Raw genomic sequence first — 17,232 nt, 5'->3', positions numbered from 1 at the left:
AGAATATCTGTGATCAGCTACAATGATTAAAATGTGATTGCACCAATATTCACATTGTGTTACTCTTCTAAAAAAGTCCAGTCTGCAGAAGATTAGGCATTTCTGCTGGTGAATATATTTACCTTTGAATTTTATTTCTCTCTTGCAATGTGTTCTTTGAACTTTATGTTCTGATTTAAAGGTTATTGATTTAGTGACATTGATAATAAAGTGTGATTTATAGCTAAATTATGGGTCCTTCTGATTCACTGATTTCGTCATAATACTGATTAAACCCTGCCAGCTCTTCCCAGGCAGCACACAATGACAGGGAACCTTGCTGGGCTTCAGGGGTTCAGCGCTGTGGGGAGGTCCCCGGTGATCCAACCTGCACTGTGATTAGGGGTAGACTGAGAGGCAGACAGCATGAACCAGCATGGAAATGTTGTATAGATTCTTTGTAGGATCTGTTCACAGCACTCCGACATGATTTCCTGCCTTATTCCACCCTTTGCCCTTCTTACATGTTGTGCGTACTTACTACATACAGCAATATAGAAACACGATACAGATTTTTCTAACAAGAGCCCTGAGCCAAGAGTTGATTGTCTGTAAACCTCACATGAGGTGGGGAGAAAGATAGCAGCAACATGCTGACGTCTGTACCCTCATTAGTGATTAAACATTAATAGGAAAAGCAAGCAGATGCCACCATCCTGTCGTCCAGCAGAGCCTGGGAATGGCGGAGGTGGCTGTGCTGCGCCGCAGCGGGGAGGTCAGTCCTGAGGATTTCCTTCCTTGGCTGCCTGGAGTGGTTAAATGCTCCTATAAGGAATATGCTGGATTCCAAGATTTATCCCAAATCCCAGTTGTCACTGGACTAAAAGAAAAAAAACGCTGGAGATGGGAGGATGTTCCATCGTGCATGTGATGCTGTTGTTGTGGAGACAGCTCCAGGCTGTAGTTATTACCTGCAGACTTTGAAATCCATTCTTAATCTCCCTGTGTGACGTTTTGGCCTTGAAGCAAAAGCTTGTGCAAAAGGTAATATATGATATGACACTCTTATTACACTTATGTAATAACAGTATAATTGTGTAGTAAATTTCAAAATGCTTCTGGTGCAGCGGGCTTTACCAAATTTCAGAAAAGGCTTTTCTTTACCTCTCTCATATTTCCTTTACCGAGGGGATGCCATTTATTTCTGTAATTTGAGCACCCCAGTCAGGAACACTTTGAAAAGCTGCTGGTTCAGCTGGAGAAACGGAATTGAACAGGGTTCCCATGTCCCACTGGGAAGAGGTTTAAAATTCAGGTAGTTTCTATGTGTTTACATGTGTTTACTCACCTTGGTCACCTATTCCTCAAGCCTAGGCAGGAACAAAATCATTAACCTAATCACAATCATTACAGTCACAAACTGAACTACAGTCACTAACTGAAGACCACATCCTTCCAAGATCACATCTGTCTTCTGCCGTGGGCTCAAGGAAGATGTGAGGAACATGGTATGAGAAATAACCAGGGAAGCTCTTGTGAGTGAGTTTCCATGTTACCCAGGCCAGCAGCAGTGGACAAGGTTATGTTCTACTCTTTTCCTATCCCTTGGGTACTTTGTGCCATATTTGTCACCACATGCAGTACATGCTGTCCATAACGCAAAACTCCTCTATCTAGTCCTCATACATAAAATAAACAGAGCATGAAACACAAACATGGACAGTAAGAAATATTTTTCACAATGATTTGTTTTTCTACTCCCTTCTGAATTTACACAGGAGGAAGTGTTTTTATGGCTGCTTCATTGCTGCTTGCACATTATAGGAACTTACTTTATATGTTTATCTAGCAACAATGTCATAACATTGTTTTCATCTTCCTGGAAAGATACTAACCATACAGGGAAAGGAAGTAGACTGGATGCAAAACATGCTGAATATTTTGAGGAAGGACCTTGTGAGGAGTGGCGAACATTTTCTTGATGAGAATGCTGCCACTGAGGGACATGGTGTTGATCTGATGTGTTATTTTTTGATGCCTCTGAACTATTTCCATTGAGATGATTTCTTTGTGTACATCAGAGATATGAGGTGCTCAAGATGTTTTACGCAATAAAGGACTTTCTGTTCCCCAGGTACAGAAAGGAATTCAAAGGTCAAGAGGTGCCTCAAACTGAAGTAAGTCCACATCTGAGAATGAGCCATTTCAAAAGACATTTATAATTGGGTGATATCTGCAAATCATGCATTGTCTAGGCAGTGTAGGATTATGTATCACATATACTATGTACACTAAGACTACATATTATCATATATATCACAGAATTGTAGAAACACAGAATGGTTGCAGGTGGGACGAGATCTTTGGAGGCCACCTTGTCCAGCCCTCCTGCTCAAGCAGGGCCACCCAAAGCCAGTTACCCAGAACCGTGTTCAGACGGTGTATGAGTATCTCAAAGGATGGAGACTCCACAATCTCCCTGGGCAACCTGCTCCAGTACTTGGTCACCTTCATAGTGCAAAAGCATTTTCTGATGTTCGAGGGAATCTCTTGTGTTTCGGTTTGTACCCATGGCCTCCGGTCGAGTCACTGTACCACTGAAAAGGGCCTGGCTCCATCCTCTCTGCATCCTCCTTCCACCTATGTATATACATTCGTAAGATCCTCCTGAGCCTTCTCCAGGCAGATGAATGAACCACCAGCAGATGAATGAATGTGAAACTTCATCATGCAGGTCAGAGATGTTAGTTAAACCTCATCCAGATGTAGAAGATTACTGCCTCGACAAGAGGCAAAACTCCTCTGTTCTTTCCCAATGGGACAGGCCCCTGAGTGCTTGCAGGGAAGCATTTGCAACATGAAAGGTGATGGCATCGAGTCTACCCGAACTATTAATGGACTTTCTAACAGCTGACAGAGGCAAGTTTAATTTCGGTTCTGCAGTTCTGACTGAATTACAGTCTTTGCTTAACTCCTGCTATGGGAACGGAAAACAAATCCCAGTGAAGGCGTCCACCACACTGCGGTGGTCCTGTTTCCATGACCAACAATGAGTACAAGCATTTACAAACTACCAGTCTCTGCTGGAAAGAAAAAGTGATCTTTTTCTCATTTATTCCCTCTCAAACTTCCAGAATGTGGAACCCCAAAAGAAGATCTTGCCTTTTTTCTTTTTTTTTTGTTAATACATAAGGGGTAATTTTCATAAAGATGCCTCCAATAAACCAATTAAATTGTGTCAGCTTAACAAACACATTAAACTGTCTGAACTCTCAAAGGACATTGCACTAAGACATTTATGTGGTCTCAGAACTTGCAGGTTTGATCTAACTATTATACTAGAGAATAATTCCTTCATCCCTTCATTGTCCTTTTCTTTTGCTTTCCACCTCTGTGGCACTTCCTACCTTACAGGGTCTGACAGTATTTAATGGGATGCCATATAAAGTTAGAAATCGATTTCTATGCACAAGAAGTACCACACTCCTGAAATCAAATTTATTTCAGACCGTTTTTCAGCAGGATGGTGGTGGTGGTGGTTAGGGTACTCCTGTTCTCAAAAGTAAATCTGAATCCTCAGAGCTTATAAGGTCTGACTGTTTCCTAATGGAGATTGAATTACTGAGCCTGATGTTTATTTTAAAATATCATGGAATCATAGAATCATTTAGGTTGGAAGAGACCCTCAAGATCATAAATTCCAACCATAACCTAAATCTAGCACTAAACCATGTCCCTGAGAACCTCATCTATGCATCTTTTAAACACCTCTGGGGATGGTGACTCCACCACTTCCTGGGGCAGCCTGTTCCAGTGCTTCACAACCCTTTCTGGGAAGAATTTTTTCCTAATGTACAATCTGAACCTTTCCTGGTGCAACTTGAGGCCATTTCCTCTTGTCCTATCACTTGCTACCTGGGAGAAGAGACCAACACCCTCCATGCTATGACCTCCTTTCAGGTAGTTGTAGACAGTGTTATGGTCTCTCCTCAGCCTCCTGTTCTCCAGGCTGAACAGCCCTAGGTCCCTCAGCTGCTCTTCATGAGACTTGTGCTCCAGACCCCTCACCAGCTTTGTCACCCTTCTCTGAACTCCCTCCAGCACCTCCATGTCTTTTCTTTAGTGAAGGGCCCAAAGCTGAACACAGAATTCAAGGTGGGGCCTCACCAGTGCCGAGTACAGCGGCACAATCACTTCTCTAGTCCTGCTGGCCACAGTATTCCTGATGCAAGCGAGGATGCTGGTGGTCTTTTTGGCCACCTGGGCACAATCTGGTTCGTGTTCAGCCACTGTCACCAACACCCCCAGGTCCTTTTCCACCAGGCACTTTCCAGCCACTCTTCTCCAGCCTGGAGCGTCCATGGGGCTGTTGGGACCCAAGTGCAGGACCCGTCACTTGGCCTTGTTAAACCTCAGACAACTGGCCTCAGCCCATCAATCCAGCCAGTCCAGATCCCTCTGTAGAGCCTACGCTTCCATCCACCTTTCATCTGCACCACAAAGTGAAATGCCTGCCATTCTCAAGTGAAACTGTACACATTTGTTTATATATAAAACAAATGAAAAATGGGAAATAAAATGGGTTACAGCATCTCACATGTAAATTTTGATCTGGTCATAGTTTCTTTTCAGTGTCTTATGGGCTTTTGACCAGGGCAATATTATTTACATGATGGTGGTCACTTGTTTACAACAGGAGACCCGTTCTGGATTTTTGTTCAGGAGTTCCTTTAGTTCGGCCTTTTGCCATCCTGCAGTTTTGCAGGGGACTCTGGGCCTTTCTGACTTTTTCTCTCTTCCTCCCCCAGCAGTGGCTGTTCAGGACCAGGTGCTCTTTCCTGGGACTGGCTGCTAGGTGCAGATAGAGTTTGTGAGGAACTGCACTGAGTATCTTTTATTTTATATTCTGTTGCAATTTTATTAATATTATTAGTAGTAATGGTATATTAGTATTATTTTGTTGTTTTATTAAACTGTGTTTATCTCAGTCCACGAGTTTCTCCATTCCCTTTTGATTCTCTCCCCTATTTCTGTGTGGGGCAGGGGAGTGAACAAACAACTGTCATAGTTGTGATTGCTTGCTCAGGTTAATCCAGTCTTCCTTGGCTGTTTGGTCTCGCAGTCAATGTAAGAGTTCTCCCTTGTAGCCATTTTTGGATGCAGAGGCAAAAGTGGCTGGTTTTCTTAGCAACGTGTAGTCAGAGTAGCCATCAGCTGAATCTCTGACTGAGTCTCAAGTGGTCAAACAGTCCCTCCAGAATCTTTCCAGGAGATAAATTTACCAGACCATTTCAGTATTAATTTTCATGTCTACCTCATGTTTGTGGCTCTTGGGCTAGCTTGCATTCCGCGCCCTGGGCTCTTTCCAAAACAAATAATGTCTAGGACATGGTAACAGGAGTGTGCCTGCTCACCAGTGCCAGGCAGGGTGTACCATCCAGTGTGCTTGTTCCTGTGCACAAGTGAACGTGCTCCTTTTCCTAGACGTGCATGGTAGATGCCTGGGTTATTTGGGTAAGGAATAATGACAGCTGACTGTGGTTTTGAAGCTTTGGTATGGCTACTCAGGTTTCCAGCTTCAGTCTGTCACATGCTGGAGTGTAAAATCTTTTCATAGGAAGAACAACAGGTCTGTGTGACATCCATATTCTCCTTTTCTAGCCCAATTCATTGCTGTTTGAGGATGTTCAGCAAAGGCAGATGGCTCAGAACATGATGCACGTGAAAGCCCTCTCTCTAATTTACTGGTTCCTCATTATTAATAGCTGTAATTCCCAAACATATTTGGACTGCAGTCCCTTTCAGTACCAAACATAGTCCATAATTCCAGCTCTAGATGACTACCTGAAATAAAGTGAAGCATTGATGATACCAACACAGAGGATATGGTGAACCTCAGCTTAACCTGTGAAGCTCAGTTTGAGAAGCGCTAACTGGAGACAGGAACACTCATACAATCTTCTTTCAGCTGAATGAAAAGCAGAAGTAGTTTGAAAGATACTGTGTCATGACAAGGTAAATCACTATTTCTATCTTCATAAAAAGAACATTTGTTTGTCATTCATACAGAAGAAAACTCAATCAGTGAGACAACTTTTTATGTCATAATTCAGTAACTTTTATCACATTGTAAGTAGGAGGCAGGAAATGAAGGAAACGCGAGACAATAAATGATAAGAAGTGGCAGTCCTGACTTCTCCAAAGAGAATGATTTGTTGTAAAAGTCAGTCTCACTGGCTTTATAGGAAAACAAGGGACTATTTATGACAAATTTTAGAACTTTCAGAGACATTTCTGACTCACTGTAGCAGGCAGGGCCTGCTTCATGTTGTGCAACTCCCTTGTGAACTCTTCAACACAGCTCAAATAAATAACTGGATGAAGAGCACAAACTGCCTTCTGAGAAGGAAATGATAGGAACACACATGACATGATGGACATTGGATATAAAGGAGATGGCCAAACAAATGAAGATTGTTACGAATCACTTTGAGCCATCTGAGAGATAATAAAATTGTTGACTAACAAGTCATGTAGTATTGTGTACCCTTGACCCTGAAGAGGTTTCAGTAGTTCAAGGACCAAAAGTCAAAGGCTGAGTGTATTTTCTTGAAACCTGCCCCTGTGCAATGTAAGCCTGTATCTAACGAATGGAGTCCGTCCCTTTGCTTTTGCTCTGGGGCATCACATTCTCCAAGTGCTATTATTAAAAAAAATAAAATAAAAAGAGTAACTTGTGAATTAAAGTATTTCTTAATGTGATGAGAAATGGCTGCATGATGCCCTTGGCTACGAACTGGGCTTCTGAATCAGTTTTTTGCAACGCTGGTCTTTTTCATACAAAAAACTCAGGTATGCTTGAAGTATTGAAGAGTGAAAAAAATCAAGTGATTTTACAGCCTGGAAGTGGGAGAGCTCTCAGCTTCTGGAATCTGTGAAAAGGTTGAATGGTATTTTGTATCGAGGTGGTGTCAGGGCCCTGAGGGCACCATTAGGCCTTAATGGCCCTGACCCAACTGGGGTCATGAGCTTCAGTTCCTGCCTGATCTTCCTTTCCAGCAAAGCCACAGATATGCATGTGGCCCTGAACCCTATTAAAAGGGATCTCAACCCATGGTCTGATTTCTCAGGCTGACTTTGGACCTGTCTTTTCATTAGGGACCTGTCTGGCAGTCATGGGGTAGTATTAGCTGCTGACGACCATCACTGGACCACAACCTGACCTACACATTGACTTTCCAGATTGACCTCAGCCCCACCTTGTCATCATAAACTCTTCTGATAATCTGGATTTAGTTGAGCTTGGCTATGACCTCTGAGTCTGTCATGGTGTCCTCACCCAGGGGCTGTGGGACTGTGCCATGGCCGGTGAGGCCATTGCCACACCGGCCATGGGATTCCTCTTGGCTCCACATCCCCATGAAGCATTGACTCTGGAGCCACTTGTAGAAAAGAAGTGGAAGAAAATAATGAATTTTATAATGGGAGGGTTTTAAGGAAAAAATAATGGATTTAGAAACTAGAAAGATGTGTGAGGTAACACAAGCCTAGTGGTTTGGTGAAAAATATGGGAACTGACCTGATCTTTTTGTGTAATACAAATTACCTTTTGAAGAAAGGGGTTTGGACTGTGGCTTCATGCCCACGAGTCAACTATGTCAAAAGTAGTTCTTTCTGATGTAGTATTTAATTCAACTTAGAATTTGGGTTATAAACATAAACATCATGAAGCCAGAGTGCAGTGAGAGCCATCTGCTCACTGAGGTATGGGGAGCTGGGAGCCAAGAGCAGGCCCACAGCCCTGGGACAGGGGTCTTCCAGCCACAGCACAGCCTCACAGAACCTCAGCGAGGTGGGCAGGGCAGACCCAAAGACTAGGCTCAGGTTCAACAAAGAGTTCAAATTTTCAGGAGAATTCATGGTGATGAGGCAGGTCTGAAGCTAATTTGGGAAATTAATGTGCATGTCAGGGCCAGTTTTGGGGCCATTGTCAGTAAAGAGAAACAGATAGAGCCCTGTGATCATCAGGAAGGACCATAATGAAGAGACAGGTCTGAGCTCAACCTAGGGAGTTGGTCTATGGGTTGTGGTCCTGACCATCAAGGCCCATGGCCAGGTACGTACATGTCATGGTGGAAACCAGTTCTCCTACAGTACTTGGCTGTGGTGGAGACCAGTACTCCTACAATATAGCTCAGGTAGGCCCAGAGCTGGACTGAAATGAAGCCCATGGGCAGGGGCTGTGGGTGGAGGCCTCAGGTGAGCTTGTCAGGGCCATTAAAACGTACTTGATGCCCTCAGATCCCCAACAGACAACACCAAAAGACCTTGACAATGCAGTGCAGGATCTTCTTGGTGCTCTTTGGAGAGGAGTGCATGATTAGAGGCTTCTCTTTTGTGCCAGGAGTAGCCAGTCATCATCGTTGCCACTCCTTCACAGCTGACATGGTGTCCCCCTGCCATATGATGACTTGCTGCTTTTGGCTTGTATACCAGTCAGCTCTGACATGGCCTGATAACAGAAATAGCGATAAAAGTTGTATATGGAGCAGCATTTATCTGTTTGACTTCCAAGCTCCCAGTATCCCAACAGGAATGTGTTCAGACCTTTCTGACGATGGATGGGCAGCCAGGGCTCTAGTGGGGGATGTTCAGCTGCTCTGCTGGATGGCATTTCAGAGTGAGCACAGAGATGGCTTTCATCCGTGTTAGTGTAGTAAAGTGCGTTTTGGGTTTAAGAGGGTGTCTCCTACAGGCATTCCCAGCTCTGCTCCCCCAGGCTGGGGATATGCTCAGCACCAATGCCATGGGCAGAAGTGGGAAACCTGACACCTGTGGCTGCAAGGACACAGGAGCATTTCTCCATGTTGTCACTCTTTATCTGTGCTTCTCTTTCCACCTACAGGAGGTTTCACCATGATCAGCTATGTGTGTTGTTCACTTTCTTCCCCTTTCAGTTCCCTGAGAGCCGGGTTCACATGTAGACAGGAGAAAGAGAGGAGTGTGGAACTCAGCCCTTGCAGTGGGGGCTCCGCTCTCCATGTGTGTCTGTGATGTACGACAAATATCACCTGCTGGGCTTCAGATGCAGTTGTGTCATCTACGGGCTTTAGAAACTCCCTGTCAGTCTAGATTTGTGCTTCTGTTGGCTGTGAAAGGTTCTAAACTAGGCATCAGGTTCCGATATTTTCTGAAAGTCAAGAGCTATTAAAATGGGGGGGTGGGTATTAAAACTCAAATCTGAATTTGTGTAATAAAGTTGCTTTGAACAGGATCCACTCCTGTTATTGAAGAAAAAAAGCCAAACAGAATTTGAAAATAGTCTCTACTCTTTAGTTTTGAATTCATCCAACACTGCTTAATCAGAGACAGTGTCCCTTATGTATCACCTGAATATTTTTAATTCTTATGTGTTGGTTCTGTTGAAGGTATCATACTACATTTCACAGTGGTTTGAGGTTATGGCGATGATCCTGAAAAGCATCTGTAGGGCTTTTTTATTATTGTTCTTGTTACAGATCTGTTTATTTCTTAGTGTGCACAAGGATACTGGGACCAGTTTGTAGCATCATTCTCTACAATGTGCGGCTTTACAGACTTCTTATGTAAATAAAATACAAATTTGTTTTATGTAAAAACCATTTCACTATCAGAGTCCTGTATCACAAAGGTCCACAAAAACCCCTGCTGTAAAAATTACACTTCTGTTCCTTGACAATTGTAAATAAAAATGGAGAAGAACAAAGGCAAGTAGTGCAATTGACTGTTCTTTCCTAAGTGACATCCGTGAGTTTATGCCACACAGTTGTGTTACATCCTTACCTTGACATGTATTTTTTCAAAATAGAATAATCACCTATGTAGAGTTTCTTTATGTTGACCAACAAATTAGAATGAGCTTATGTAACACTTGCTTAATTTTACTTTTCCCAGGTTTCAGTTCAAGCTAACGTGCTAAAATTCATTCTGTTATGCCAACATACAAAGTTCCCAGCCAGGTCTCTGGGCCATTTCTGCACTTTCATGTGGGCAGTGACACAAGGTAGTTCTCATGCCCACACTCTCTTTCCACAAAGGTTGTATATGAACATCTGCTACAGCGCAGGACGAGGAGCGGAGCTGTACAGGGAAGCAGCGTGTTTGCACACACACCTGCTCACTGGTTGCTGTCAGGGTTTTCTACACATACATCAGCGAATAGTCTAAGTTTGCTTGCCCTTGAACACACTTTGAGGTGAGGCTGTGGGAGGAAAAATATACTGAAAATATGTTGTTAACCTCAGGGTATCTGACACTTGCCTGAGGATACCAGCTAATGTCACAATTTGGAATGGTTCTCCCCTCTACAGCCCATCGGTGCAATTAGGTGAGATACCTGAGCTGAGACAGCAGCTTACTGCTTTTGATTAGCTGAAGACCTTGTCTTATCTCTGTCAATAAAGGCAATGAAAACTAGAGGATATTTCATTTATATTTATCTTGTTTTTCCTTCATTCCCTCTCTTGTGTGTTTTTAGAACAGTGGCCTTGAAGGTGGCACTGATGAGTGCTGGGTCAGAGGAGGAGAGAACAGGTTTCCTGTGATGGAGCACTTCTAGAATTTGCCATGGGTGTTACTTCTTAAAGCAAATAAATCTTCTCCATTAAAGTAATAACACCCCGCTAGTGACGGGGATGCCTCCTGACACATTATTAGCGTTCAGCAGGTCAGCGTGGGGTTTCTGCACAAGCGTGAACCCTGCAGGTCGTTTTCCCACAGACGTGCAGGTTACGGTGGGTCAGTGTTGAGCTGGGAACGGAGCCTGATGAGATATTTGCTTTGCTCTGAGGTGCTGTGCCCACAGCCCCAGTTCCCAGAGACTGCTGGGAAATGCATTCCTCAAACATTGGTTTCTCCAGAAGACTTTCTACAGGCTGCTACAAAACTGGAATTCCACTTTGGCTTTCTTAGTTCATTTCATTTATTGTGTGCTCCCCTTCTTCAGGAGAAGTGACACAATCCTTCTTCTGTACAATCCCTCATTCATTAGGAATCTCATCCCACAAGTGCAAACCAGCGGTCTGAGTCCCTCTTTTAACCCCCTTTTTTCTGTGTAAGACAGTGCTGTGCACACTAGGCGCAATCAGTCTGCGGTGCTCCTGCTGATGGGACGGCACTGTGTGCAAAGGGGCAGAAGATCAGTGGGGAACACACCCCAGGGTCCCGGTCCAGCCCTCCCCCCCACCTGAACACGGCAGCGTCGGCGGCGGATCGGGGCTCGAGTCTTGTTGCCAGAGAGTCTTCCTTGCAAAAGGCACAACCTGTCCTCTCCGCATGGGCCGCTTGAAGATGTTGTGTTAAAGATTTATCAAGTTAGATTTAACAGAAAATAATAAGCCATATTTCTATATGTAGATAAATAACTGTAGGGTTAAAATAAGCCCAGGCAGCCATTTGTACCAGGGAATCCAGTTTCCAGTGGTTCCAATTTCAAGGAAGCAGGAAGAGCCTTATTCTGAGACTCTCTTTGGCATTTGCTGTTGGATGTTATTTATACTGGAGTAGCCAACATACTGGATGTGAGGAATTCCTTTTTGCACCCACATAGCTTTTCTGTCAAATAAACAGGAATTTATATATCAAATATTATTTTTTTAAACATCACTTCTGGATTTAGGCATCTAATTCCTGGGATAAGTGCTCAGCTTCATAGCATTGACAGTCTTTTGAGAACTTGGTTGCTGAGCTGAGAGTCCCATATATATAAAATGGATCTAATAATTCAACAGTTAAAAGTAAAGGGGAATAAGAACTTCAAATTGTTATAAGTTCAGAACAATTTTAACAAGATACATTTTATTCCAGTGAAGATCCAGACATGAAAGACCTTATATAGGAGGAAAGCAAACTAAAAGCATCACTAAAAAAACCCCTCACCAAAACCCAGCAAAAACATCAACAACAAAAAATCCCAAATTATTACTAGCTTTTATTTCATATACAGCATATAAACATGGCCAGATCATTTCTTCACAATCTTGCCACCAATAAATAATAACACAAGGCAATGTTTTAATTTCAAAATTATTTCAGCTTTGCAGTTTGGACTTCCTTTCTCCGAAACAGAGCTTAATGAACATGAATATCTGTCAAAAGAAGGGAGCTTCCATACAACTATGTAGAAAGTGTTCCTGTGCTCCTCTACGTCCATTCCCTAAACTGGCAATAATTAGTACAAGTAACAGATTGAGAATTTTCTGGCTATGGAAGTGTTGCTAAACACCAGTAACTTGTCCGCAGGTTACTTGCTGCAGTTCTGTTACAAACATACACAAGGCACATGCAGACCTACAGGTAGAGAGATAGTTATCCCACAGGCTGGAAAGCATGGGCTGGAAAACATGATAACCCAGTGCTGCTGGGTCTTATGTGTAGGGGAGGCCAAATCACAGGCAGATTTAGATATTAAAAAGGCTGCAGGAAACTGCTCAGGTTCACCCGTTCTGTTCCAATCCGGACAAACTAGTGGAAAATGAAACTGTGCCCGGGACATATTCATTCCAATGTGACACAACTCAGGCAGAACTGAAACCTCCCAGGTGAGGTTTACAGCCTCCTTGTTGCCAGAACTGCACTGCTGGTGACATCTGACCCAACCACTCCAGGAGAACCCCTGGTATGTCTACATGAGCTAGAAGCTCCAGTTTGACTGTAGTGGAGATGGAGCCCAAATATTGATTGGTGAAAGTATATGATCTTGCAATATGAATGCAGAAACTTCCTAGCTTGACACATCTTCTTTAGATTATTGTTCAATAGCAACCAGCACAGGCAGCATTTGCACAGATTTCACACAAATCAGCGTCTCGGACTGCCATGTCTGTTAGAGAGAAAAGAGATGGTTTCAATGAGATGGCAACAGAATTTCTGGGAGAACAGGGCCACATATCAAGGGATTTGGAGACTCCTCTCCATTACTCTTTTATGAGTTTTAGTGTTCTTTGAAGTTGTTACTGGTATAAGTGAAATTAGTTCTTGCAAAAATCTGGCTTAAAGAGTTAAATAAAACCTGAATTCATTGCAGAAACAATGAGGACATGTGGAGGCAAGAGAACAACAGGACATCTTGTGGGAGGGTTGTGCGGATATGGCTTACAGAATCACGACTTTCTTATATTGGTAGTATTTCTTCCTGCAGTGTCAATTATATTAAACAGAAGATAAATGCAACATAATAAAATTAAACAAACAAAAAACCAGACACTGTAGCAGCCAGTTCAGGAATTGTTATGTGTGTCTTGCAGACAGATCATGCCAAAGAATGATTCATCTCACTTGATCTTACACCTCTTTTAGGTTACCTGGAAAAACGCCTTATTCTATACTGATTGAAGAGAGCAATCAAACCTGCTCACAAGTTGTAGTTAGCTAGAATGACTGATATAACCCTTGGTTGTGGGCTCTCACTTTAAGTCACAAGAGTTATTGTGGAGCTCCTCCGAGGAAGCTCTTCCATGGCTACAGCAGCCTGATCTGCAGCCAAGCTCAGCACAGCAGGAATGTTCTTTTAGGGGTCTCACACCTAATGTAGTCCAACCCTCACAGGAGGGGCAGGAGAAAGGCAGCACGTACTCTCTCAGCTGCTTTAGAAGTAACAGAACAGTAATTAAATGTCTTTGCTTGCTGCTATTTGAATGTTTATGGTTGAAAAGAGTGATAAAAATGGCAACTATGTAATATGAGATACATACTCAGCCTCTCAAAAATCATGGCGACATCTTCTCTTTTGCACACGGGTTGAAACTCCTCAGGGAGAGACTTTTCATCACATGGAGAATAGCCAGCCATTGAAACAACCATGCGAGGGTTAGTGGGTCTGTTCTCATCCATAAGCTCCTTTAGCTTCTTCACAGACTCAAGTGAGAACTTTAAGTCTCCATCCTATGTAGACAGAACCAGAAAAAAAAAGGCATCAGGAAGTCAGTCATTAGAAAAATCCATTCAATTTCAACCACGAGCTCTCCCAAAGACTGTAGTAGAGGGAAAAGACAATGTTGAAACAAAGCCTAGATAAAGCCAGAGATGACCGAAGGCAAAATGACCAGCTCTTCAAGGCAAAGATCTCTCAGAGCAGCAGCGAGACCTGGCTGGCTGGTCACCATGTGTCACAGTGGATGGAGGCAGAATTAGTGCATTTCTCGCTCCCATGACAGAGACCCATGAAATCTGGGGTCAAAAGGTACAGGCTGGGAATCTTCAGCCCAGAAGAGAGATGACTGGGAAATACGTGGTAGAAATTTACAAAATCATGAGTTGAATGGTGGTAAGTGGGAATTTGTTTCTTTCTTCTGACACACCAGTAGAGAAGTTTCGAGTGCTGGCTGTCATGTGGCAGGCTCTAACCACACAAAAAGAGTTACTCCCTCACATTACACATTATTAAGAGCTGAAATCCCTCATCTCAAGGTACTGTGGCAAGTTCCCATTAATTTACTACTTGTCCACACAATTAACGGAACACAAATTATTGGCAGCATAAGGCACTTCTGACTGAAAGCTTGTATCAAAAGCTTCAGGAGGCCAGGACATTATTCTGGGAACTATTACTCAATGTTTTAGATTGCTAGACGCTGTGTGCCTGTTAACAGTCATGCACTTAGTTTCAAGTGAATCGCACCATTGAGGTCATAAACTTAAATTGCAGGTGTTGCAGCTGTTAAGCTATGTGGATAAAGTCTGTGAATGTCTGCAGATAATCAGATTTTGGCCTAGAAGAGAAAACAACATTTTCAAATTGATCTTTAGCATGTGTTTTAAACTGTTTGAATGACCAAGATGTGGTCAGTAGGATGATCAAGTAACACCTACTCATTCAAGGAAATAAAGTGAAGTGGCTAACAGAGCATGAGACCAAGTATTGCCACTGGTGCCATAGTCTCATGAGCCCAGTGTTGGATAGTGCGAGATGGGGGGAGCGGTAGCTGGGTTTGGTTTCTTGGGATTTTTTTTGCAGAATCACAGAATTTTGGTGTTAAAGAATTAAAAATTCCCATCCAGATAAACTCCAGCCATGCATTTATGCATTTGCTTAACAAAGTAAAACTCTTTTCTACTTACAATCGGTTTATGATTTTACACAGGTTAATTTATCCACCATGGTTGCCTATCAATTTTTCCTGTATAAATGCAGTTCTACATTCAGTTATTGGTCACAGACCTCAGAAGCATAAAAGAGAAGTAGAAAAGGATGGATTTCCATGGATACAGTTTCAGAGAAACCAGAAAGTAGGAATTAACCCTGAGACGTGTATGTCCTGGTGACAAAAAACAACAGAACAATAAAAACATGAAACACACCCCCCCCCCCCAACATCAGTTAAGAAAGATGTATTAGAGATAGCTCAAGCCGAGCTGTATCTTCCCTCCAAGCTCCAAGTGCATACTGTGCTGCTGAAATAAGAGATTTTATCACAGAAATATTAATTCAAGATCTGTTATGGAAAGGGTTGAGATAGTGATAATCAGTCTTCAAAAACATGACATGAATCAAATGAAATTCACTTCTGCTTTGCAAAACATTTTGTTAAATGAAATACTTCTGACATACTACAAGAGAGGGAAGAATTGGGAAGAGTTTCAGAAAACAAGAGCATAAGCCAACTTTGTGCACCAAGTAATTAGTCAGACCTTAGGGACCTTAAGTAGAACAAGTGAAAGGAGTGCAACACACGTGCAGAGCACACTGCACATATATGGGGGGAAACACAGATTTAATTATTAATGAGATAAGACTTCAAACTAGAAATGGGAACCAAAGCTCCAGAGCTGCACTTCCTACACTTTTACCCAACCTAGAAAAAGCTATTCTCATTTAGTTATTTTTTTATGCCTCCAAGTGAAAGACAGCATTTTTTTCATTAAGCACGAAGCTATCTGTTCCCCTGGAGAATCTAAGTGTTAAAGGATGGTTAGAAATAAAGGAATAGCTTAAACCTGCTGTCTCTGTATATCTCTGACATCCAAAGGAGAAAAACAAGATATTTCAAGTCACAAAGATAGTACCTTATCCCTGGAACCCTCTGTGCAAATATAAAGAAAGCACATAATTGTTTAAGGAGTATTCTCTTTATACTCCGAGGAAGGTATTTACATTGCAACCAAACTGAAATCTCCTGAGCTGTTTCTAGGAATGAGTGCAGACAGATCCAACACACTCATAAGAGCAGGCAAGAACACTGAAGTACCTTCTTAACTGCTTTCATGTTGCATACAATATCAGTCGTAGGTGCTGCGTATTTTGGAAAATTTGATATAGCCTCCTGTAATAGCTTATCTGCCTACTGATATTTCATTGGATCCAGCTAAGCATTTCTTTCATCTTTTATTTATGTGAGATGTGTGTAGGCTCCAACACATAAGCTTGCAGATCATTTTCATAGAGTTCTTGCAGTTCCCTAGTTCTTGCAGCTTCAAAATGCATAGGGTTATGTGCAAAAGAAAACTCTGGAAATGCAATGCCTCAGTCAGAAAGGGATATCAGAGCAGTGAAAGGGCTGCTGAAGTTAATTAAATTGCAGCAGCATGTTATTAATATCTGCATCATTTTACAGAAAGAAAAACTAAACTGTAGGAAGATGAAGTTGGATATCAAGGCAGAGCAAAGCAAAAATTCAGGTCTATGAGTTTAGTTCAAGATCCCTGTTGCAGCCACAACACTTCACATAATATCAGTACTTTGTTGAACTTGTGATAACAACAAATTAAAGAGCAGAAAACTCACCTGAACATAGACTTCCTGGGAGCTGTGCACCAGTAAAAGGACTGCAAAGACCGTAAAGGAAATAGAGCCTTTCATAGTGCCTGCAAAGTATAGCCTTTCCTAAACTGAATATATTTTATTTTCTCTGGCTTTGGTCTTTCTTTGGTGTCTCTAAGACTTTCTCTCGCCTTAGCACTCAGACTGGTGAGCAGTCAGAGCTCTATGCTCCCCGTGCAGAGCTGGAGCTTTATAAAGACTTCACACAACATTTTCTTGGTAATCCATTAATCTAGGCTCTTTATTGACCTATAATAAAACCTCAGTGGACTATCGGTTACCTACTAATTAGCAGAGTAGGCCAGTCACACCCAGGCAGGTTTATGAGTGTCTCCCACTTTGAGAAACTCGTCATGACACACACACTGGCAAAACATTCTGGCCTACAATAAATAAATGGTAGAGATTGATTTAACACAACATCTGAAGCTCAGTTTCCATATGGGAAATGTACTCAG

The 17,232-nt window shown here is 42.5% G+C and overlaps 1 protein-coding gene across 1 annotated transcript; it reads right to left on the bottom strand.

Annotated features, from left to right (window-relative positions):
• Window positions 1–12,770: 12,770 nt before the first annotated feature.
• GUCA2A (guanylate cyclase activator 2A) lies at window positions 12,771–16,813 on the bottom strand (the record flags this gene model as incomplete). The annotated part of the gene is made up of 3 exons (XM_082069843.1): window positions 12,771–12,838; window positions 13,710–13,899; window positions 16,739–16,813. The coding sequence occupies 3 exons, from the start codon at window positions 16,811–16,813 to the stop codon at window positions 12,771–12,773; spliced, it is 333 nt and encodes a 110-aa protein (XP_081925969.1).
• Between the last annotated feature and the right edge of the window lie 419 nt (window positions 16,814–17,232).

The sequence above is a fragment of the Streptopelia decaocto genome (assembly GCF_964273445.1).
Source record: "Streptopelia decaocto genome assembly, chromosome: 20".
In the NCBI taxonomy this organism is placed as follows: domain Eukaryota; kingdom Metazoa; phylum Chordata; class Aves; order Columbiformes; family Columbidae; genus Streptopelia; species Streptopelia decaocto.
Note: the sequence above shows the minus strand (reverse complement) of the source record. Positions and strands in the feature narration are given on the sequence as shown.